Consider the following 27,136-nt stretch of genomic DNA (forward strand, 5'->3'; position numbering starts at 1 on the left):
AGTGATTTATAAAAATGCTACTTAAAGGAATTGGTTAATTATTAAAAAAGTTACAGTGTATACAGATAAAAAAAAACACACATCAGAGTAAAACTAACACCTTCGCCTCTCTGCATCGACGCTAAAAATTATATATAGCCCTATGTCAACATTACATTAAATGCTATTTATATTTATAATGCATTAAAAAATTCAAAGAACCTACTGATAACGCGGTCAAATGGATAACGACATTCGACATCCAACTATCTTGTTTATTATTTCATTTATATATATCTTTTTTTTGTGCATAAGTAATTAATAATAGTAATAATTTAATTGAATATATATATTTATTAAGCAATAAAATTGATAGTAACCTATAACAATAATATGTAAAAGAACCCATTAGTCCATATAGAAGTTTGCCTTCGGGCGAATGGTGCCGCTATTTCCGATTTAATAGCCACGATATCGACTTCCACGGTTTTTTGATGATGAAAGCTAGCGATACTTGAGCGGGTGCCTCCAAATATTTTAAATTAAAAGTCTACAAAAAAAAAAGTTTTTTAATAATGTCTAATAAACATTCTTAGATCAATTATTTTACTTTGTAAGTATCTGAAGTGTGAATGCCAGTAATACGTATATACACTACCAGCCTTTGTTCAAATTGCAACAACTGCCACGATTGGCACGATTTATTGGATTTATCTATAATCAAGTACCACTCTTCATGATTGACTGAAACATGAACATTGTAACCGTAGGTATTCTTATTGTGTTCCCAAAGCAGCATCCTATAAATAATGACAATACTAATATAATCTTAATCTTATTGTCACAGTTGACCTAAAATTATTTTTAAATATATTTCAGGCACAAAAAATATTATAATTAAAAAATAGAAACCAAAGTAAAAAGTATATATTCTGTAAACGATTACCTCATTGAACTTAGCAAATACGGTTGTGCGAGTTGAACCTCTATACACCCCGAATTCAGGAAATGATATGTATGCCCACGATCCAAAAGTGAGTTTTTATATTCATCGTACAAAATGTTGTTTTGAATCTTATCGGGCAATGTCTCCATTCTGTAGATAAACCAATTTGGAGTTCCTTTGGTTACAAACGCATCCATAGATGGTAAAGCAACATTGTACTTTGGAGCTGATAGATTAAAATCAGTTAATTAAACAAATACGTTTTTTTTATATTATTTAAAGAATCATGTAATTTCATGGAATCCATACCTATTAATCCGTTTTTGATTTCAACCAAGTGCATTTTGTCCGTATTGTACATGACTTTTAAAATGTTAAAAGTACAAGTCTTATTACAAGAATTTTTGGTGCCAACAATACGGATGTACCTCACATATATTCGGTTAATCCACAAGCGTTGAATTGACCGACAATCGTAATTTGAATGATTAATCACACGAAACCAACTGTACTTAGCTATTGATACTTCAATGTAATAGGAGTAATTCCTAAAGAATTAAATAAGTCGATCAAATGAATGGTGGTATTTCTTTTTATGAATACGGATGGCGAAAAAGCAAATCATGTATTTAAATAATTGTTTTGCAAAATAGTTTAAAAAAATTATTATAAGTCAGTGCATTTACAATTTTTTTTATTCATGAATAAATTAAATTAACAACTATTAAAATAAATCATGAAAAAAATAAATTTTAACTTTATTGGTATTCAAACAATATTATACTAAATCATCGATTAGAATATTATTAAATAAAAACACACCAATAACATGATTGGGGTTCATAATATATTTTAGTTCAAATGAATATTAAAATAAAATTATATAAAATCTTTGATTAGAAATATTGATAAGTAAAAACATACTTTGATGGTTTTTCTATTAATTCCATTTCGATATAGTTTATATTTACTGGATGATCTAGCATGATCATGGTACCGCCGTCAATTTGAGAAAGCTCTATCGAATCTTCTTGAGCAAAATTCACATTTGGTTCTAAAGAATAACGTAGTTGATACTAAAATAGCTTGCCTAACATATTATATTGCCATTGAACATACCTAATCGTCCTTGATCATTTAATGTTTGTGTGAGGGACTTCTTTATGACATCTAAAATATTTCTATCCGAACAAACCAGCTCAGATCGCCTAACTTCAGACAGTTCTTTTTCATCCATAAGCTGATATCTGATGGCCGATAAAATGTTGGTTTTTTCGTTAGGACCCAGTTCGTCTTGGTTGTCTTTAATCCACTGACTGACCGCATGGAACATATCCAATTCTTTAACATACGCCGTGTTACGATTGAGAATTAGAATTAATGCTTCCTAAAAATAATATTACTGTCACAACTAGTTACCTAACAAGAGCAATACTGATTTTTTACTATAAAATATAATTACGGCCGACAAAAAGCGAGACTCTTTAGATTGCAATACGTCCAAAGGTTGTGTGGCAATAAAATTGTTTGAGGCGTCTTCGAGTTCTTTGAGTTGATAGTAAGAAGCCACAACAAACAACGAACTTACATTGTGTACATCGATGTTATTACACAGGTACTCGGACAGTGAAAATTGTAAGTTTATAAAACTCCATAGATTCGAGAGAATTAATAACTCCAAAATGACGTTAATCTAATACAAAAAAAATACATAATATATATATATAATATATATTCGACAAATCCTTTTCTATAAAATATATTTATATTCTAAATATATACATTACAAGTTACCTCTAGAACACTTAAATTCATTTTACCAAAATAAATATATTTAAGAAGTTCTTTAATTGATGTTGGTGATCCTTCATTTATTGACACCTCCTTTGTATAAGTTTCTATATGTCCGTTACACAGTAATGCACTAAAAAAGTTATCTAATATTAGCATAAAAAATACATTGTATGGCTACAACTAGTAAGGCATATTGCATTGGCTACTCAATTTACTTTGGTTTTGTTTGATTATGTTAGATTATATTGAACAGCTATGTGATAAGTCATACAATCAGTTTGCATAATTTCTATATCACTTGTTTATACACTTGTTTTCCAAAATATATATTAATGTTGTCATAAATGAAGAGTGAAATTCAAGATGCAGCCGAAGAGACGATAGGTAGAGAACATCGATTAAAGAAACCGTGGTTCAATAAAATCTGCGAAGAAGCCATACAGAGGAGAAAGATCGCAAGAGCAATATGGTCTCCCACTAAAATTAGTCAATCTCATAAAGGCAAGCGTCATGAATACGGAAATTAAAGTACAGGTAGGAAACTCCTTATCAACAGCAGCCCAAGTCAGAACAGGATTAAGACAAGGGGATGCATTATCGCCGATTTTGTTTAACTTAGCACTGGAAAAAGTGGTTCAAAGCACTAGCTTCGAACAAAGAAGTGTACAAATAGGTAAGACAAAGTTTGGACTACTGGCGTACGTGGATGATTTAGTGCTATTAGCAGAAAATAAAGAAGAGCTCATTGAAAAAACTCATGAAATACTTGAGACAGAAAAAAGTTGCGTTAGAAATAAACGTGGAAAAAACAAAGTACATGATAGCTTATAGGACGATTTTGCCGGAGGATAAACGCACTCATCTTGAAGTGGGGGCATATAAATTTATGAGTTCAGAAGTTCAAGTACCTAGGTACACTTATAACTCAGAGTAGTGAAATACAAGAGGAGATAAAAACAAGAATACAGGCAGGCAATAGATGCTATTTTGTATTGAACAAGCTGTATAAGCTGTGTAAGTCAAGAATGTTGCCTAAGAGCTTAAAAGTACAACTGTATAGAACTCTTATTCGGCCAGTGGTGATGTATGGATGCGAAACTTGGACGCTTCATAAGATACAGCAGAATAACCTCTTAGTACATAAACGAATAGTTTTGAGGTCGATTTTTGGCACTTGCACAGATAGGAATACAGTTGAATAGAGAATAAGACATAATGTGGAGATCAGTGAGCTATACCAGAAACCAAACATAGTCGACGATATAACAAAGAGGCGGCTCTTTTGGGCCTGCCACGCATGGCGAAAAGAAAGCGCTCTTATACACAGAGTACTATGTGGCTCCCCAAAAGGTGTAAGACCACTTGGTAGACCAAGGTTGAGGTGGGAAGACCAGGTGTCAAAAGATGTGGAGCGGGTTGAACCGGATGCTGATTGGCAAGTCCTAGCACAAGATAGAGGGAAATGGCATGGAATATGTTGTCAGTTTGGTTTTAAAATCCGTCAACTACAATGAAAAGAAAACAATTATAATAAATATGTATAAGTGGTTATGGTTCATAGTATCCATTTATATCAAGCAAGTAAACTAACAATTATAGATTACAAAACATTCAAAAATCTTAAGGCAATCGATGTTGCTGTTTTTTCAAAAACATCTAGGTTGGTTGATTAGGAAATTAGTGAGCCTAACCTAACCGTAAAAATTAAAAAATATGCTTTTCTAAAAAATAGTAAAAAAGGAAAAAAAAGTGTACTATTAGTACAATTTACCAATCAATAAAAAAAGAGAATAATATGCTTAAAGATATTATTACCGGAAATAATTACTGCTTGAAGCTAACACAGCACGATGGGCGGGGAATCGTTCATTATTTACAACTAAAACAACATCCGAAAACCTAAAATAAATATTAAAATAAATTAGTAATATACTTATAAATACTACAAATGAATAATAATTTATGTATAATTTTAAATCTTTAAAAATAATACAGAGAAATTATAAAAAAAAATTTAGTTATTAACTGCTCGTGTTCTTTATATATTTAATACTACGTTTTGATAAATTATATATATTTTGTGTTCATATTTAAGGGAGTTTTTCACAGATAGCTAAATAAGTATAGTTGATGTTGATGTTAATTTATTTATTTATTTATTAAATAAACGCCCGTAGGCTCAAGTACATTACAGTAAAATAAAATAACACAATGAATAACGAATTGATAAAATTGATAAACATGACACATATAGAGAGAAAAAATTACTACACTTAGTACAATATAAAATAATTAAAGCAAGATAACACAAAATTTTAATGAGTAACAGTGCATATAATAGTCGCTCCAAGAAAAAAATCTTCTTCTTTATATAATCAACTTATTAAAGTACTAAACAATATATGTAAATCTATAGTATTATAAAAGTTAACGACCCCAACGGAATAGGTTAATTCATTTGTCCCTGTAATTAAGAAGAATAATAGGTCTGGATCCAAAAAAATTGAATAAGCCATCAAAAATTCACATTATATTCTTCCTACTTTTAATGTACTTTCAAAATTCAACTATCTAACGCCAAACATTTTCCAACATTAGATGCCAACTCAGTTTCTTGGCAAGAAAATGGTATAGGAGAAATAGAAAACAAATTATTATTTACATTGAAATATAATGAAGATGAGAATAAATTGCAGTAAGAAAACTAATTATTGAAATTGTCTCATAGTTCTTAAACAGCATAAGGCAGTAAACAGATATGGTAGGAAATAGTAAAATTTAAGATATATTTATGTTAATTGTTCATCATTTGTATGCCTGTATTATTTATTTTTATCTTGTTTTGTCCCTAATAGTTTTTGACATTTTCATGTCTTAACTCTGGCACATACCGAAAAAAGTTTTTCAGCCGAGTCTGCAACCACGAAAGAGCATTTTCATGTCTCGTTGAAGTACCGAATAAATTTAGAGTAGTGGTGGAATTATAGATAATGATATAGTATATTAACAAGCTAGTATAATAAAACGTCAAGTTTCTGGCTAAAATTGTAGTGTTTATTATCTGGCTTAAAACAATTCATTGAGAAATTGGGCCCTTAAACTGTTTTGAATGTATTATTTCGTTCTAATTTGAACGTTGAACATACAAAATATCTTTTATCTCCTATATCTTACCCCTATCACTAACCCCCATCCTCTACCCCTATCTCATATCACATAACAGCATAACAATTTTTTGGTAACACTTTTTTCGTTATTTTCGTTATGCTTTTTTGACATTTTCATGTCTTGGCTCTGGCACATAACCGAAAATATTGTAACGAAAATATTGTAACGAAAATATTGTAACGAAAATATTATAACGAAAATATTGTAACGAAAAATGCGTTACCAAAAGAGCGTTACCAAAAAAGAAATGGGGTTGAAGATGAGGTGGGAATGGGAAAAGGTTGGAATTAGCTATGGCAAATAACCGAAAAAAAGCGTAACGAAAAATGCGTTACCAAAAGAGCGTTACCACACGGAGATGGGTTGGAGGTGGAAATAGGGAAAGGAGATAAGGGGTGGGGGTTGGGGTTGGGGATTGAAGATAGGGGTGGAAGATAGGGGTGAGTGATAGGGACGGATAAGATATCGGAGCTAAGAGCTATGTTGTACGTTCAACGTTCAAATTAGAACTAAATAATAAAATCAAAACACTTTAATGGCCCAATTTCTCTATGAATTGTTTTAAGCCAGATAATAAACACTACAGTTTTAGCCAGAAACATGATTGTACATAACTTTTTAAATCTCTTTGGCTTATGCTGTAACTAGAGGCTCCGTATAATTTTTTTTTTTTATATTATAATTCCACAAATAATCTATATTTATTCGGTACTTCAACGAGACATGAAAATGCTCTTTCGTGGTTGCAGACTCGGCTGAAAAACTTTTTCGGTTTTCGGTTGATTTCCACAGCTAATTCCCACCGTTAACCTCATTCCGACCTCCACCTCATCTTCATCCCCATTTAAGGGGGGGTTGAGGGTGGGAATAGTGATGGGATGGGGTGGGAGATAGGAGATAGAGCTAGGGGTGAGAAATAGGGGTTGGAGATAGAGTTGAGTGATAGGGGTGGGAGTTAGTGGTAATAGATTGGGGTGAGAGATATGTTGTATTCACGACGATCAAATTATAGCTGAAAAACAAACTCAATTGTAATTTAACAGGTTAATTTCCGATGAATTGTTTTGGGCCAGATATTATGAAAACGCTAAAATATTAGGCAGAAACTTGATATGTTTATTAGCCACCTTAGATACTAGCTTGTTAATATACTCTAAATTTATTCGATACTTCAACAAGACATGAAAATGCTCTTTCGTGGTTGCAGATTCGGCTAAAAAACTTTTTTAATTTTATTGCTTTATTTTCTTATATGTGATAATTTTATATTTTATAATTACTATGTTTTGTTTATAAGAATTATTTTTATTTACTAGTTCAATTTTTTTTTTTTTAAGGGCATGTTATAGTAGGCAACACTGTTACAACACTGTCATTATACATATATTGTACAGGTATTATTATACATATATTAAACAGGTTAAGTGGTCAGTACTTAATAAAATGTAATGTACTTAATAATCAAAAACCACCAGTCCTTTACATCTAATGGAATATTATAAAATGTCATAATACATACTCCTCATTTAAAAACTGATTGTGATCGAAACGACGACATTCGTCGGTCAAGAAGTGAGTGTGATCAATTTGCTCGTCACCGGCCGGATTTGCCGAAGACGATGGATTCTCGGTAGGACCACAGTATGCTAAAATATAAAATTAATTTTACAAATGAATTTGTATTGTTTATTTACAGTATAAATTAACGTCCAGCGGTTTGATTTAACATTTATTTTTTAAATGGTAAATTTTGATATTTTTAATGAGATAATAATAATAATTATATAGCACTAGTGCAGTAAAGTTTTATAATTGTAAAATAATTGAACAATTTTTCATTTATTTTTAAATATTGTTTTTTAGTTTTTCAAATGAAAAACAACAATAACTTAATTGCGTGTTTGCAGTACGGTTTAATAATAATTGTGAAATCGTTTACCATTTTTTTAATTAATATAAAATTAAGGACAGAGACTACGAACTAACCTTCCGTTAAACTAGTTAAAAATATCAAATTAACCTCCACCAGAGCTTTTTATCGCTGAACTTAGATATTATAATTAGTCAGCAAGGAGGTTTCGTGAAAGGATTAGTAAATCTTACTAGGCCATCTTTTATTAAAAAAATTGCAAATACCGTAGATAATTACCATAGTCGGGTTTAGAATATATCGCTAAAGATTATATGCTTCGATTATAAGAAGGCGAAAAAAATTTATCGAGAAAAAAAAATTCTATCCGAAGCTTCTTTGGATACAAAAAGTGTTTCCTGCTTAACAAATAGATTATTAAATTGTCTTATAAAAAAAAATGACTTTTGTTAATGGTATATAACCCTGATCAACCCCTGTAAATACGACGCTTAATTAAATTTATCATGGTAATTTATATGTATGTGTTTTCTTTTTCTCCATCGGTCATGCTACAGGTGCCTTTAAAACAATTTACCACTTGCTATTGAAAGAAGGTTTATTTATTCCCTAAGATAAAGATAGTGCATCATGGATATGTTTATGGTACTTGGAGGCATACTTTATGGTACGGGAAGACGAATATATGATACATATCATGTCAGTACAGTATCAGCTGTTGTGCAGTTAACACGTATTTTACCGCGATAATCTAGAGCCTACTTTTTTCTTTAATACCTTATTTTATTCTATCTCATTATGCCTAAAAGTGATACTCCTATAAAAAAAACGGTTTCCTCAGCTAACGTGGCTCGAGTGGAGCCAAGTTTAACTGATATTCTTTTATCGCTAAACTCACTACAGTCATCCCAAGATGCCATGTTTGCTGCGATTGAAAGTAAGCTCAGTAATTACGAAAACAATTTTTCCTCTATTCAAATAACTATGAATAACATTACAGCTACCCTTAAAAGTTTGGAAAAAGAGAATGATTCTTTAAAAACTGAAATTAAGACATTACATGACAAAATACATCAGCTAGAATCTGCCGCACCATCAAATAATTCCACCGTTGATTTAATTAGAGAAACCCAAGACTGTATGCGGAGAGCTCATTATGTTATTGTTTACAATATACCTGAGGAATAAACTGAAGACTCGATTTCTATCCTTAGAACTGCGAAGACTCTAGTAGCTGCTCTAAACATTGATGTGCCTATTTGTAATGCTAAGCGCTTAGATAGCAAACAAGAAGAAAAAGGTCGTCCATTACTCTTAGAACTTAATAGTATAAATGATGTTTCCATCATACTTAAATCTAAATCAAAACTCCGTACGTTGAAGAACTGGGAAAAAGTTTGGATTGACTCTGATCAAACCTTGCACCAACTAAATGTCATGAAATCACTACGGCAAGAACTGCTTCAGAAGAGACAGCTAGGCGATTTCAACTGGATCATTAAGTATAAAAACGGTATTCCATCATTGTTTCAAAAAACTAAATACTCGGTTAATTAATATTTCTAATAATGTATATTATTCTAATTGTAAACAAAAATGTATTAGTAATAAGGGTATTCTATCTGGTTACTACTAAAATGTTCGAGGTTTGCGAACTAAACTAAACGTTTTAAAATGTAATATCCCATTGTGTCGGTTTGATTATTTTATACTAACTGAGACCTGGCTAAACGAATCTATTTTAAATGCAGAACTTGGTTTTGATGAGTACAATGTTTACCGTGTTGACCAGAGTGATAAAACTAGTTTTTGTTCAAGAGGTGGTGGGGTAGCCGTTTGTGTCCGTAAAAGCCTAATATCAGGTATTATTACCACTCCACACGATAACATTGAACAACTGTTTGTATCTGTTACCGGGAGTGGGAAACATAAGTATATTCTCGCAACTTGCTATATTCCGCCGGCTAGCTCGGTCAGTGTTTATTCTACCCATGCCGAGTCCGTTGAGTATATTTTATCGAACGCTAGTGCTAATACGACTATTATTTTGGTAGCCGATTACAATCTACCAGGTGTTAAATTTTATAATGATGGAGTTGGACTAATATATAGTGGTATAAGGACAAGTAGTTCTGACGTGATTTTTGACAGCTTTTCTTCCCTAAATATGTATCAACATAATTCAGTTCTTAATTTTAATGGTATATCCCTAGATCTACTGTTTTCAAACTCTAGTTTAGTTTTGATAAATCAAGCTCCAGATGTCTTAGTGCCTCTTGATCCTCATCATCCAGCACTTTCAATAGTCTGTAATAATAATACTCCAGTTCAACATGTTTGGTAGCCCACTTGGTTCTATAATTTCAAATCAGGGGACTATATATATAGGTATGTCTTATTCACTAGCTATGGCAGATTGGTCGCCTTTATATTGTTGTGAAAATGTAAACGATGCCTTAGATATTGTTTATGGTTTGATTCTACAAAACATTGATATCTTTGTTTGACTGACTAGTTTAGCTCATCGTCGATTTATTGCAGATGTTTGTTGGATTCATGGTCTAATTAATAATACTATACACTATCCTGAAATATTAAATATTGTTTGTCTTAATGCTCCTTCCTTTTCCTTACGCTCAAACCAACTATTTCATATCCTCATACAAACAGAACTATAGTTATTATTCTCCGGTAAATCGCATGTTAATGGCTTCTAATAAAGCAATACATGATTACAACTAAGATTTATTTAAGATTCCTTTAGCCAGGTTAAAAATGATTCTTAATAATGTCGTTTAATTATTTTTGTATAATTTTTTAATTAGCGTTATTGTAATTATTTAAAATTAATTTAAAAAAAATATTATCCTGTACTCTATTGCCCCATGGGCGTAAACTATTTTTTATATTTAAATAAATAAATAAAAATAAATATGTACGATATGAAGTAGCGTCCAGTCATTTGGTCTTACATTTTTTTAATATTGTATTCTGGTTACTTTTAAATTAAATAAAAGTAATGGATTTATGTCGCATTATGACAAAATAATTATACAATTATTTTAATGTTTTTAGCGTTTAATATAAAATTAAAGACAGAGCCTGAACTAACCTTACAATGTACATGTTGAAAAATATCAAATTAGCCTCAACTAGAGCTTTCTACAGAGTGGTTCTTTTATCATGAACCACTCAATATCTCAAAAGGTTTAATAGGACATTTTTTTTTACTTATAGGTTTTATACAATATGATCTCAATTTTTCACAACGTTCTTTGTTTTAAGTCGTAATTGTATTCAAAATCTATCGCTGAGGACTAATTGTTTGGCATACAAAGAGGATATTTATGTAAAATTGTATGAGTCATATTACGTACCTGGAATTGCGTACCTTAAAATGATCAAAGCTAAAAAATAACTAAACGACATCGTGCTATACTTGATAGTAAATTACTTTTTAAATTCTCTATAAAACACCTAAAAACAAACCTTTGTTCAAAATTCTTGAAGACCGATTGAAATATAAAAATGTTTGTAAGTAACGAACCATCTTTTTTCATACTCGATAGCGTTTATAAACATGTAATTGTGCTCATAACCTGTGTAAATACAAAAACATGTTATTGTTGTAAATATTGCCAAATAATACACAAAGATTCGAAAATGACGTAAAACATATACACCACGCTCACGCTCCACTGTTGATACTGAATTAAGAACAAACCGACATAACTTGGCAATAAGTGTAGGACAGCAAGATTACAATTTATCCTATTAATTTAAGTAATATATTTAATTATTATTAAATACCTGGAGTTGACCATAAAAAAATAATAAAATCTAATAATAACATCATTCTAGTGTTGTTTTATTATTGGAATATGTTGGGCGCTCTATAACCTAATCTTGTCTTAATATTTTTATAACCAATGTGACTATTTAGTTTTATTATGTGAGCTTACAATCGTTTTCCATACTTGATAATGTTAATAAACGATAAATTGTGTATACAATTGGTGCACGTTTTTTTTGTTTAAGCACATTAACACGACGATATTGTTGCACCTCTCTTGACTAATATTGCCCAAAAGATTTAAAAACGATTACGATTAAATTACGATTTTTGTATAGGTACAAAAACATGTTATCGTTGTACACTGTTAAAAATTAAACACAGATTTGACTCTGACGTCAATTATTTATTTATTTTTTTTATTGTTTGTTTTAACAAAAAATGTTTTACTAATTACCTACAAACCGCTTATGCAGATAAGTAATATATTTTTCTTTTATATTATGTATATTTAAAAAAAAAACAGAGCGATAATTTGGAGTTAAAGGAACATCGCCCCTTTAGAGATATTTTATAACCCTCATATATCACATGACAGTAAAAATAATAAATTTAAAAAATATTAAACACAACTGCAATAATTTAAAAGCACAATAGCACAGACACAAATTGTACAAACATGGCTGAACTAAAAAGTAATTTAAACAATTATTACTTAACGCAATATTTTATGAATCACGCTGCACCTACCATAATCAGTGGCATGGTAAAGAAAAAAAGGAGAACAAAAAATATTTAATCAGAATTTTTAACTAATCTTCCAATGAGTTAATGGCAAAAGTGATAAATTACAAGTTGAAAAATTGTTATGGAATACAAAACGTCATACTATTTACCTGATGTGGATGTTAAAACTATATAGACTAAAAAATAAATAAACATATTTGTATTCTTCTTGTTAATGTGCTGTCGAATTCTTGAATACTCTGTAAAGCAAAATAAAAAAAAATCAATGGATATTAAGAATGAAGATGGTAAGAATTAATAAAGATTGCTCAATGATAATTTAATTCCAGCAGTCTGCTTCAGCCGCCCTTTTAATTAAATAACTTGGTGGTCATTTCAATGATGAAATTTTAATTGACGGTAAACACATTCTATTACAACTTGTGTTTATCATATATTATAACATAAAATTATTTATGTTTGAATCTATATCAAACTCCAATATTATTATAAATACTACGAACTTGCATATTGTTCGGTAAACTGTGTCTCAAGACAACTCAATCGTTTGAGAAGTCCACTTTATTGTTTTTCTATTAATAATTTTTTTATATTTAATGACAACAATATCTGTTTTTAGGAGAATAACAAAACAGTTGATCAGATACCAGAAATATTGGCTCGATATCCTGTCGTTTTACCGAATTTAAAAAATAAGCATATTGTTGTTCCTTGTGAGCTTATAAAGATTGAAAGATATTAACATCTTTTTTATTATATATGGTACTGTTCTATTATTTGTATGTAATTACCTAAATATTTGTTTTTTGTTTTACGATTGTAAGTGAATTTTAGAGTCTAACATTATGTAGTTATACAGTAAATTTAAAAATAATCAAAAACTTCCAATCAGTTTATTGTGTATAATCTTGTAATGTCGTTGTCAATCCTTGCTGTATTTGGGGAAATGTTGTATAATTTTACATCAATTATATTACAAAAACCGAAAATAAATATAATAGTCATAAAATTGAATGTCCGACTTACCGGTTAAGAGTATGAAATAATGTGGATGTTGCTATTTATTTTGTAGTGATAGTAGGGAATGGTAAGATATCAAAAATAAACTCATAGATGATTTTGGCTAACAATTTGAGTGTGTGGTTAAAAAAAAATAAAAGTGTGTCGTAAAAAAAAATAATTTCTAGTAGATCTAATGGTTTTAAAATGAAAATACTTGAGCAACAAACCGCAAACGTATATAAAGATATTAACCCATTTCCGCCGACTGTTACATTCATGTAACAGAGAACTTGCCGACGCCTGTCTATTCCTGCAACGACCTGCATGAATATGTAAATTAGGATTTTTTTACAAACTTTGAATTCTCGGTGGATTAGGGTTAATTCATCACGGTGCCGCTGTAATGTTAGAAATGTGTCGTAGTTAAGAAGCTTTGTATAACACTGTAGACAAATATAAAACTACCAGCTATCTGCTATCCTTTTGTACTAACCACCAAAACACTGTACATTCCTTTCCTAATTTTGTGTTCCTGACTGAGTCTCACTTCACTAATAGTTTGAAATCTTCTTTTTTAAGTACCTTACCATACCACTCAATATAATTGAAACCATATATACATGAAATGTTGCATTAACCAAATGACCATTGATCCAACCTCATTAGTTTTTAGATACCTTTTAAAATTATTTTCTAGTCACTTTGAACTATACTTAAAAATACAACGAACTGAACTGTGTGATCATTAAGTGAATATTTTAAAATAATGTAAATTTACATTCATAATATATAGATACACAAAAGTATATATATATATATATACAGTAATATATATATAAAAAAAATTAAACAACATAAAATTTAAAAAATACTGCGTTATTGAATTGTCAATTATAGTAATTCTATACCACAAATTAATTTTTTTTTCTTAAAAATATCTCTAACATAATAGTGTTTAGCTAAAACACGTTGTTAAAATGATACTTGTCTTTATTAGCTACCAAAAATAATATATACCATTAAGAACAATATATTAATATGCAGGGTTATTCATTTAACGCAATGCACTCAATATCTCCTAATCTGTTGTTCTCCTAAATATAATTTTGTAGATTTAATTTATGTGCTTATGTTTTGTCAACTAATTGGATTTGCTGTACACTGTAAACAAATATTCTCAATTTTATCTGGTATTTTTCACAACTTTAAGAAATCTACCGACCTTTGAAACAAACTCATCTGAATTATTTTAATAAAACATATTTATCATACATTTTGTATTATAAATATGCCAATAAATAAAGATGTGCTGTTTTATAGTTTCAAAGGTCGATAATGTTTAGAGTACAATGTTAAGCTGTAGTTTTTGGATACACTGTAATTTATAGATATCGTTTCTTACAAGTTTTATGATATAATATTGTGTGTTTACTCGCGGTTTTTTAGTAATTTTATTTACAATTAATAAAGATTATAATATACTTGTGTGTAGCTTTTCAATGTTAGTACATTACTCGCGTAATAAACTGTTATTAAATAATGTATAAAACATAAATCGTTTTGGAGACCACAAAAAATTCTGTGACCTGTTTTAGTTTTGAAAATGCGCCCAATTTTTAATGTTCATACATAACCATATTATAATATAATACTAATACATAGAAGAATACTCTGCCGCTCATGATTCATAGTAAAAAAGCTGTTAAGTAAAAACAAATAATAAATATAAGCAATTAGACTAGCGTCATTTTCATATATTTGTTTAATATTTACCATATGCGAACTAGACTATTGTTTTAAGATATATCCTATAAAGTATAGAAAAAGTTGGTGCAGTATTTAAAAAAAAACATACACTCAATTGGCTCTCAATATCTTTTGACAAGAAGTCTTTTCAAAGTGTTTAAGAATTTGACAACATATTAGATAACGAAAATGTACAAGTCTCTTTTAGCCTTTATCGTCTTAACGTTTACTTTAGGTACATAATAGGTTTTGTATTCCATAATCATTTTTAGGGTATAAGCTATATAGTTCATAAAAATATTGCTTTTTATCGATTACTTAATTTACTCTTTAGTTCCACCAGTGCTAATTAGACTTATTGCTATCAAATCATTACATATGCGTGTATTTTATTTTATTATTATTTTTACTGTGCAATACAGTATACATTTTCAGTTGTGTGAAGTACGAGGGGCACGACTATAATACATACATAATTCATATAAACTCGTCCGGATAATCAGCTGTTCTTTTAATTTTTTTAGCATGTCCTGATCCTGTCGATTGTAAGTTGCCTTCGCCTATGCCCGAAGAGCACAGTAACGAGGAAATTGATCACAATCACATCTTGATCAACGATATAAGCAATCTGCATCGGAACGAGAGGTATGTGTTAATGCATTGGCCCTTATTGACTTTTTTATTTTCAGTAATGGAGTTTGAAATAATTATGAATGATGTTAAATATATTTTTATGATTTAAATAAAAATGGTAAATGTATGTTCTTATAAAATTGGTGAAACTGAACAAATTACATTTATCGTTAATTTATATTTTAGTTTTGCAAACTCAATTATTTATCTTTTTTGTAATAGATATGACTACATCGTGATGGTCGTTATAACTTTGATAATAATTTAAGACATACGAGTTGATCTTGTATACAGTTCTTTAATACTATAGGCTATAGCCCAACATGTATTCCAATATGTTAACTTTATAATGTGTTATACATGTAATACGATGGTATTACTTATTATTTTTTTATTTTACATAGCAAACGAAAATGTTCATCAATTATGTAATACATAGTACATATGTCTATGTCGTATAGATTGTTTTAATTTGGCATTAACTTGTATATGGTTTTGTCAAAGAAAAATACTTAAATAACATAATATGACGCATTATTAAATACAATTTTTCAGTCATTTAACTTGATGAGCATGTTGATTTTTAAAACTTTAAAAATATGAAACATAATAATTTTGAATTTTTGATAAATCGTAACTGTATAATACTGAACTTTGATGTTTATTTTACGTATTCTGATGTTGTTTTAGTTGTCGGTGGAAATCGGTTGCACGCCAATCGAGATGTTTTAGCCTCACGCAGTTCATATTTTAGGTATTTAATTTTTTTCATCAAGCTTACCACCTTAGTATTAATCGATGTTAATTCAAGGCCACTCGGTGGACGCAAGCAAAGCCAGACACCAACAAAATCATATTACACATCAAATAACCACAACGCTTCTATATTATAATATACTATCTTCAATATTATCTAATAGTGATTAATGATAAGTATGAAAGGTCAACCGAAAATAATTAGTTAGGTATATCATTTCATTATTATTGGGGCGACATGCATCCGCCACGTCATTATCTATAATAACTTTGTTATGTGGGATCAATGACTAGAGAAATTTATGACGGAATGTCCAGTGGATGAAAACTTAATTCTATAAATTTTCCCACAGCGATTATGATACCTCACAATAGCACCTACATAAAAGTGTTTACGAGCAGCATTGACGCGTGCTTTCCATTCCCCCCCTGCCTATAAATTCAAATGATTGTATCTATGTAACTACACATCCAAAATTAAAAACTCAAGTGCACATATTTAAATACACTATAGCACTTGATAATTTTAACAATAAAAATATATGTTGCTATTTGAAAATCATAAATCACTATCAAAATAACTAATTTGTGAGGGGGATAGGATCATACAAATTTGTGGATAATTGAGATCACATTATATAAAAGCTGTGTAAAAAAAAATCAATTATTAAATAAACCCAACGAAATATTAACTGGCCAATGATAAAAAAATCACCCTGTATAAAGGTTCAACTTGCCCAACCGTATGTGCTCAGTTCAATGAGGTAATCGCTTCCATAACATTTAACTTAATTACTATGGTTTCTATTATTTAATTATTATATATTTGTGTCTGAAATATAACTTTTAATTATTTAAATTATTATTTTATCTGAACTGTGGCAATTAGACTAAGCTTATATTAGTATTGTTATTATTTGAAGGATGCTGATGTTGAAGTTTCATCGATATCAGGGTTTATCAGTCGTAATAAATAGCTCCACCTTTCGCACGAACGCTCACTTTTATGTGGAACTTATAGAGTTTTTTTACATTTTATTATTACAGATTACTGTCATTGTTGTTGTTTAATTAATATAAATATATTTATAATTCAATTTAATGTATACACATGACTATAAATTATATATTGTTTTCAAACATAATCATATTGGTTCATGTATTTCTGTAATTAAACATATTATTTTTTCAAACCCATATATTATGACGTTGTGTGTTGGCTGATATGTTCTGTCAGCAGACATTTAGATAGATTTTCGATTGGATATTATAACTGGCTTCTGAGCTGAATGTCATGGAAACCATAAGACATATTCATCATCCAATGTCATTCCTTCAAGGAAGATACTAATCTTTTTGTTGAAGAGCAAGTGGTAAATTATTTTAATGGTTCCTATAAAAAGACCGACGACAAAGAAGAAAACCAATACATATTAATTATCATTAAACATTTAATTCAGTGTATTCTAATACATCGACATCCATTTCATTAACACTCTGAAAACCGAAATACCAACTACTACATAAATATATTTTTGACTTGCATGGGTCTTATATTCGTCTTCCAGCCTCCACGTACCATAGGATATATTCATGATCTAATGTTATTCCATTAAGGGAAAAACTAACCCTGGCCAAAATACTGGTGCCAATAGAATGACCAATGATGAAAAAGAAAAGACTTATATAAAAATAATCATTATACATTAAATTTAGATCTTATTTACTGGGGGTGACATCAGGCTCAAATATGATCAACCAGAAACATAATTTTTATAAACAAACCTAATAGTCTATTTGTTAAAAACTCTTCTAAGAAAATATGGATGAAAAATCATCAAAAAAAAAAAAAACAATTCCGTACACGTTTTTTGGCCTCAGTGTCGTCGAATTTCTAAAAACCGATATTCCCGCTTAATATCAGACAATAGGGTTACAGGAATAAAACATATTTTGCTGATAAACTTTGCTACTGCATGATCCATTTCAACGAGGCGTCGCACAAAAACCGCACACCAGTTGAGTACACAATTCTTTCGTTTAAAAACACTATGTGAGCTAAAAAATTGTGCGCGATTTTATTAAAACAATATATTTCAACTGGTTTTCAATACTTTTGGTCGGTGTATTATTTTATAAGTGTTTCATATTGTATTCATAAAGCTTATTAACACGGAAACACGATGGTGTTTATTTATTTTATTGTGCTCATTGTTTTAAGGTCAACACCAGGTACGTAATATATATATATCATACATCGATATTAATCGATGAGTATAGTTTCTCTAAAGCTTGCAAAAAAATAATGCACATTGTAAAAATCTATTGCTTTGTAATTTGTGGATAATAACCAGTACAGTGGGGTCAGGGCATATTGTGGACGGAGCATAGTTGTGTCGGGGCAGAGTGGGGATGGGGAGGTCCCAGGTTAACAGGCATTTTTAAATTAGAAAGTGATAAAATCACTTTCGAAAAAATCGATGTTGCCTCTTTACATAAAACTTACCATTTATAAACTCTTACTTAAACCACTATGGACATATGTAGTCCAACTCTGGGGTTCAGCTAAAAATTCAAACCTTAACAAAATACAAGTCTCACTAAATAAAATACTCCGTCTCATCATTAATGCACCACCATACATCTCAAACCATACTCTACACTCTGATTTACAAATAAAAACAATAACACAAGTTGCCAAAGACTACTACAGACGTTACCACAATTCTCTTCAAAATCACCCAAACCCCCTTGTAAATAATCCCACATTACCCTCAATGCCCAACAACCCACCAAAAAGACTTAAAAGGAAGTGTGCCGAGACCTTCTCAATACCAATTAATAAAAAACGAAGTTAATAAGAGTGCCGTCAGTGGACGGTTTCTCTTTACATGCTTTCAATGACTATAATTTACCTGTGTCATCGAATATACTTAGTGTACTAAAATTAAAATATATTATTGTAATATTGTATTATTACTTTTATGGAAGCCCCAATTTTATCAATTTTTACGTAGTCATTTGTTGAAAAATGTTTGTATTGATTATGATTAAGCTGATGCCATCCGTAAATACTATAATTGTCTATTTATTACCTCATTTTGGAGTTGATGCAATAGGTTTACAGAAATTGTTAACGCTTGATTCGGTGTCCGTTTCCTTTTTAAAATATTGAAATCCCAGTTTTAAGATATTTTGTAGTTTTTTATTAGATTTTCGACAATTTGTTTAAACGTGTTGTCAATGTGTGTTATTAAATATTCGACCGCATCATAGTAAGTAATTATTGTCAAATGCATGTGACTTCTATAATATTATTCTTGATGTCTCACAGACGTTCCACATCATTGAAATGCCCACACATTCGATCACGTTCATAAGCCAAATAAATGCGTCGACGTAACGTCCTTTATCTAAACACTCAACCACTACGTTGTACAATGATTTGCCCATGACAGTACCATCATAGTTTATCTGTACATAGGCCATTTAACTGTCTGGATATTGGTCACCGGTCATCAGCGATTTTTTAGTAAATAAAATATTACTGCTCAGGTTTTCAGTTACCGGGAAATGTGCAATCACACAGTATTTATTATAATCTACCATAACGTTCAGGATACTAACACATCTCATCGTCTCGTTAGTATAGCACGTACCATTCAACAAGAACTATATTTCATAAATTTGGACTCGGTTTCTTGTAAAGTTTTAAGGGTTTTCAATGTAGTCGACGTTTGACAACGGTCAAGACAGCATAGTGCAGTAACACAGACTTGGAACAAAAACATTTTTTAACATATACTTAATTATTTTACAAAAAAAAAAAAACAGGTGGGTATATTATAAACAATTGATATTGATTTATTTTAGTATGAAACGTACTATTTTTCACAAATATATAACTGCGCCCTACAAACGCTCATATCGACTGAATCATTATTGTTACGTATCAGCAGTTTATATAAATACATATGGTGGGAATTGTCTACCATACTTATGTGCTACACCGGCACAACTTGTCATTCGTATAATTTGGGTTTCATAATAAACATCAGCGAATATTATTATTTATATTAATCTAATTGTGTTCATTTACTTTCATACTAAGGTATAACAATTGTTATAAATTGCGTGGCAATCCAAAACACATTTTACAGAGACATCAAATATGTTTTTAACGCTAGTATTTTTGCTAGAAGATATATTTCTATTGTTTTTAATTTTTTTTTATTTTACAAAAACAATCTATACAAATATGTATGTACAATAAGTTTTTTTTTTATCTAAATTATAACAGGGCATATTTATCTTGAAAAGGATGCTACCCATTGGTAACACCTCTATAGTAAGTTGGGTTAGGTTATAAGTTGTTTATTTTATGTTAGTCAGGCTCTACTCGAGTTACGTTTTAGTCTGCGTGGAGGGTCGTCAGGGATATTGGCCGTGAGCATGCGTTTTATTAGGGGGTTTGAGTTTGAATTTAGTTTTTAGTGGAATCTAAAGTAATGTTTTTTGGCTAGTTCGTTAACAGTGACTATTTTTAGGTCTTTATGTAAGTTATTGTTTGTTATGTACCAAAGAGCATTTGTAATCATTCGCAGTGTAATATTTTGGAACGCCTGTATTGGTCTTATAGTTGACGGTTTAGCTGGTCCCCATATTTGTATTCCATAAGCCCATATTGGACGAATTATTGACTTGTATATAAGCAGTTTAGTCTTGAGTGACAGATTAGACTTTAGCAGAGGGCGCAAAAGATGTAGTCTGATATTTGATTTTTTCCTTTTTTCTTTGAGGTGTGGTCCCCAGGTTAGACGTTTGTCAAGAGTTAGACCAAGATATTTTGTTTCATTTTGAGTAGCGATAATTGTATTGTTAAGTATTATAGCGGGACTTATTTCCGGACGGAGGGCGAAGGTGACTTGACTGGACTTTTTTACATTGATTTTGATTTTCCAATTCCTTAACCATTTCTCACAAGCGTTAGTGTGTGGTTGGAGATGGTGAGCCACATCGTTTATATTTTTGTGACGACTTAGAATCGCTGTATCGTCAGCAAAAGTAGCTAGTAATGTGTTACAACTTTGCGGCATATCAGCAGTAAGTATGTTTTAAAGGTCGGGAGAAAGATCACTACCTTGAGGGACCCCGGCCTCAATTGTGCAGTAAGATGAATAAGCAGAACCTTGTCTGACAATCTATCTATCTATCTATCTATTTTCTATCTTGTGAATATGATTTTATAATGAGATATAAAGAGGCTGGAAATATTTTTTTTAATTTGAAAAGTAAACCATTGTGCCAAACTCTATCGAACGCTTGTGCGACATCAAGAAATAAGCCAGTACAATATTGCTTGTTTTCAAAAGATGAAGCGATCGCATCTGTCAGTCGGTGGATTTGATGAATTGTGGAATGCCTTGCACGAAACCCAAACTGGGTATTAGGGATTATATTGTGTTCCTGTATGACCGGTCGAATTCTTTTTAATAGTAATTTTTCAAAGAGTTTGCTCAATGTAAGCAATAAACTAATAAGCCTGTATGACATAACTAAGTTTTTTGGTTTGCCGGGCTTAGGTATGACAATAACTACGGCTATTTTCCAGATAGGGGGAAAGTAAGAAAGTCGGATTATAGCATTATAAATAAAGGTTAAAAGAAGAATACATTTTTGGGAAAGGTTCATCAATAATTTATTGGTAATAAGATCATTACCAGGAGCTTTGCCTTTAGGTAATTTTTTGATTGTCGTTTGAACTTCTCCTGGGCTGAAAGGTTTGACAGGCTTGGACATTGGCAGAGGGCTCGATAGAAAGTCATTGACCATATTAACGTGGCTTATATCTGGTATGATGTCTTGGTGTGGTTTGAATGTATTACTGAGATACTCAGCAAATAATAAAGCTTTTTCGTCATCTGTTAAAGCTAAGGTACCATCTTCTTTAAGTAATGGTGGGATAGTTTCTTTAGTTTTAGTTAGCCTTTTGGTAGCTCGCCATAGAGAGTTGTCCATGGGGTTGAGAGATCTTATGTAATTTACGTATTCTTCTGATTAATAATTTTGGAGTTCTTTTTTTAATTTATTAGCTAAATGATAAAATACGCGTTTATCAGAATAATAACGAGTGTGTTGCCATGTGGCTCTAGCTCTTCTTTTATCAATAATTAGGCATTTTATATGGAGTGGTCGTCGTAATTCTTCCCCCTTCGGTAAGAGGATTTAGGGAATGGGTGATTTTGGAATCTCTTATAATAACCTCTATAATAGATATAATAGATGTGCATATGTTGTTATTTTTTGTTTTTGAGTAAAATAGAATTTGATTGAACTATGAAGTTTATAATATTATTTCAAAGGGCCGTAGCCTTTAATTTAAAATAGTAAGGTAACGTGAAATAATAAGTAATGGCTTTAGAATAATTAGGTCGCGGTCCGAAGAAATTACGACTAAAAAACTAAAAAAACTTGAACCCCAACTAAGGAGGTAGGAAATGGGTCTCATTTAAATTTAATACAACTGACGTGTACCAAATAAATATTTCTTATAATTTTCAACTAGATCCGACTTTTTTTCTCGAAATTATAGCCGGTAAAAGACTTAAAAACTCGTACGGTTTTTTTTGTTTTTTCAAATATCGACTGTACAGAAGTAAACTTTTTACACTTTTACCAACCCCCCCCCCCTCAAAGTACTAACTAGATGAAATTAGTGATTTATAAAGTTGCTACTTAAAGGAATTGGTTCATTATTAAAAAAGTTACAGTGTATACAGATAAAAAAAAAAACACATCAGAGTAAAACCAACACCTTCGCCGCTCTGCATCGAAGCTACAAACTATATATAATCGTATGTGAACATTACATTAAATATTATTTATATTTATAATGCATTAAAAAATTCAAAGAACCTACTGATAACGCGGTAAAATGGATAACGACATTTATATATATTTTTTTTGTGCATAAGTAATTAATAATAGTAATAATTTAATTGAATATATATTTTTATTAAGCTATAAAATTGATAGTAACCTATAACAATTATATGTAAAAGAACCCATTAGTCCATATAGAAGTTTGCCTTCGGGTGAATGGTGCCGCTATTTCCGATTTAATAGCCACGATATCGACTTCCACGGTTTTTTGATGATGAAAGCTAGCGATACTTGAGCGGGTGCCTCCAAATATTTAAATTTAAAAGTCTACAAAAAAAAAAAGTTTTTTAATAATGTCTAATAAACATTCTTAGATCAATTATTTTACTTTGTCAGTATCTGAAGTGTGACTGCCAGTAATACGTATATACACTACCAGCCTTTGTTCAAATTGCAACAACTGCCACGATTGGCACGATTTATTGGATTTATCTATTATCAAGTACCAATCTTCATGATTGACTGAAACATGAACAGTGTAACCGTAGGTATCGTTATTGTCATCCCAAAGCAGCATCCTATAAATAATGACAATACTAATATAATCTTAATCATATTGCCACAGTTGACCTAAAATTATTTTTAAATATATTTCAGGCACAAAAAATATTATAATTAAAAAATAGAAACCAAAGTAAAAAGTATATATTCTGTAAACGATTACCTCATTGAACTTAGCAAATACGGTTGTGCGAGTTGAACCTCTATACACCCCGAATTCAGGAAATGATTAGTATGTCGACGATCCAAAAGTGAGTTTTTATAGTCATCGTACAAAATGTTGTTTTGAATCTTATCGGGCGATGTCTCCATTCTGTAGTTAATCCAATTTGGAGTTTCTTTGGTTACAAACGCATTCATAGATGGTAAAGCAACATTGTACTTTGGAGCTAATAGATTAAAATCAGCTAATTAAACAAATAAGTTCTTTTTATATTATTTAAAGAAACAGTTAATTTCATGGAATCCATACCTATTAATCCGTTTTTGATTTCAACCAAGTGCATTTTGTCCGTATTGTACATGACTTTTAAAATGTTAAAAGTACAAGTCTCATTACGAGAATTTTTGGTGCCAACAATACGGATGTACCTCACATATATTCGGTTAATCCACAAGCGTTGAATTGACCGACAATCGTAGTTTGAATGATTAATCACACGAAACCAACTGTACTTATTTATTGATACTTCAATGTAATAGGAGTAATTCCTAAAGAATTAAATAAGTCGATCAAATGAATGGTTGTATTTCTTTTTATGAATACGGATGGCAAAAAAGCAAATCATGTATTTAAATAATTGTTTTGCAGAATAGCTTAAAAAATTATTATAAGTAGGTGCATTTACAATTTTTTTTATTCATGAATAAATTAAATTAGCAACTTTTAAAATAAATCATGAAAAAAATAAATTTTACTTTATTAGTATTCAAACAATATTATACTAAATCTTTAATTAGAATATTATTAAATAAAAACACACCAATAACATAATTGGGGTTCATAATATATTTTAGTTCAAATTAATATTAAAATAAATTTATATAAAATCTTTAATTAGAAATATTGATAAGTAAAAACATACTTTGATGGTTTTTCCTTTAATTCCATTTCGATATAGTTTATATTCACTGGATGATCCAGCACCATCATGGTACCGCCGTCAATTTGAGAAACCTCTATCGAATTTTCTTGAGCAAAATTCACATTTGGTTCTAAAGAATAACGTAGTTGATACTAAAATAGTTTGCCTAACATATTATATTGCCATTGAACATACCTAATCGTCCTCGATCAATTAATATTTGTGTTAGGGACTTCTTTATGACATCTAAAATATTTCTATCCGAACGAACCAGCTCAGATCGCCTAACTTCAGACAGTTCTTTTTCATCCATAAGCTGATATCTGATGGCCGATAAAATGTTGGTTTTTTCGTTAGGACCCAGTTTGTCTTGGTTCTCTTTAATCCACTGACTAACCGCATGGAATATATCCAATTCTTTAGCATACGCCGTGTTACGATTGAGAATTAAAATTAATGCTTCCTAAAAATAATATTACTGTCACAACTAACAAGATCAATACTGATTTTTTACTATAAAATATAATTACGGCCGACAAAAAGCGAGACTTTTTAGATTGCAATACGTCCAAAGGTTGTGTGGCAATAAAATTGATTGATGCGTCTTCGAGTTCTTTGAGTTGATAGTAAGAAGCCACAACAAACAACGAACTTACATTGTGTACATCGATGTTATTACACAGGTACTCGGACAGTGAAAATTGTAAGTTTATAAAACGCCATAGATTCGAGAGAATTAATAATTCCAAAATGACGTTAATCTAATACAAAAAAAATACATATATATATATATATATATATATATATATGTATTCGACAAATCCTTTTCTATAAAATATATTTATATTCTAAATATATACATTACAAGTTACCTCTAGAACACTTAAATTCATTTTACCAAAATAAATATATTTAAGAAGTTCTTTAATTGATGTTGGTGATCCTTCATTTATTGACACCTCCTTTGTATAAGTTTCTATATGTCCGTTACACAGTAATGCACTAAAAATGTTATCTAATATTAGCATAAAAAATACATTGTATGTGCTACAACTAGTAAGGCATATTGCATGGGCTACTCAGAGTAGTGAAATACAAGAGGAGATAAAAACAAAAATACAGGCAGGCAATAGATGCTATTTTGTATTGAACAAGCTGTATAAGTCAAGAATGTTGGCTAAGAGCCTAAAGGTACAACTGTATAGAACTCTTATTCGGCCAGTGGTGATGTATGGATGCGAAACTTGGACGCTTCATAAGATACAGCATAATAACCTTTTAGTACATAAACGAATAGTTTTGAGGTCGATTTTTGGCACTTGCACAGATAGGAATACAGGAGATTAGAGAATTAGACATAATGTGGAGATCAGTGAGCTATACCAGAAACCAAACATAGTCGACGATATAACAAAGAGGCGGCTCTTTTGGGCCTGCCACGCATGGCGAAAAGAAAGCGCTCTTATACACAGAGAACTATGTGGCTCCCCAAAAGGTGTAAGACCACTTGGTAGACCAAGGTTGAGGTGGGAAGACCAGGTGTCAAAAGATGTGGAGCGGGTTGAACCGGATGCTGATTGGCAAGTCCTAGCACAAGATAGAGGGAAATGGCATGGAATATGTTGTCAGTTTGGTTTTAAAATCCGTCAACTACAATGAAAAGAAAACAATTATAATAAATATGTATAGGTGGTTATGGTTCATACTATCCATTTATATCAAGCAAGTAAACTAACAATTATAGATTACAAAACATTAAAAAATCTTAAGGCAATCGATGTTGCTGTTTTTTCAAAAACATCTAGGTTGGTTGATTAGGAAATTAGTGAGCCTAACCTAACCGTAAAAATTAAGAAATATGCTTTTCTAAAAAAAGTAAAAAAGGAAAAAAAAATGTACTATTAGAACAATTTACCAATCAATAAAAAAAGAGAATAATATGCTTAAAGATATTATTACCGGAAATAATCACTGCTTGAAGCTAACACAGCACGATGGGCGGGGAATCGTTCATTATTTACAACTAAAACAACATCCGAAAACCTAAAATAAATATTAAAATAAATTAGTAATATATTTATAAATACTACAAATGAATAATAATTTATGTAAAATTTTAAATCTTTAAAAATAATACAGAGAAATTCCAAAAAAAAATTTAGTTATAAACTGCT

At 30.5% G+C, this 27,136-nt stretch overlaps 1 protein-coding gene across 1 annotated transcript in view; it reads right to left on the reverse strand.

The window, feature by feature from the left end:
- Positions 1 to 427: 427 nt before the first annotated feature.
- Positions 428 to 27,136, reverse strand: part of LOC126842419 (BTB/POZ domain-containing protein 9-like) — a 35,232-nt gene continuing 8,523 nt past the window's right edge. The window contains exons 3-11 of the mRNA XM_050579430.1: positions 26,922 to 27,005; positions 25,835 to 25,964; positions 25,493 to 25,723; positions 25,158 to 25,425; positions 1,850 to 1,979; positions 1,235 to 1,473; positions 926 to 1,151; positions 590 to 779; positions 428 to 529 (exon numbers count right to left, since the gene is read on the reverse strand). Coding sequence (XP_050435387.1) covers positions 428 to 529; positions 590 to 779; positions 926 to 1,151; positions 1,235 to 1,473; positions 1,850 to 1,979; positions 25,158 to 25,425; positions 25,493 to 25,723; positions 25,835 to 25,964; positions 26,922 to 27,005 — 1,600 coding nt within the window. The remainder of the gene's footprint in view (positions 530 to 589; positions 780 to 925; positions 1,152 to 1,234; positions 1,474 to 1,849; positions 1,980 to 25,157; positions 25,426 to 25,492; positions 25,724 to 25,834; positions 25,965 to 26,921; positions 27,006 to 27,136) is intronic.

The sequence above is a fragment of the Adelges cooleyi genome, unplaced genomic scaffold (assembly GCF_023614345.1).
Source record: "Adelges cooleyi isolate 19-005CV unplaced genomic scaffold, UGA_ACOO_1.1 ACOO_flye_CR_arks_rails_tigmint_CR_PRNA_519, whole genome shotgun sequence".
NCBI lineage: Eukaryota > Metazoa > Arthropoda > Insecta > Hemiptera > Adelgidae > Adelges > Adelges cooleyi.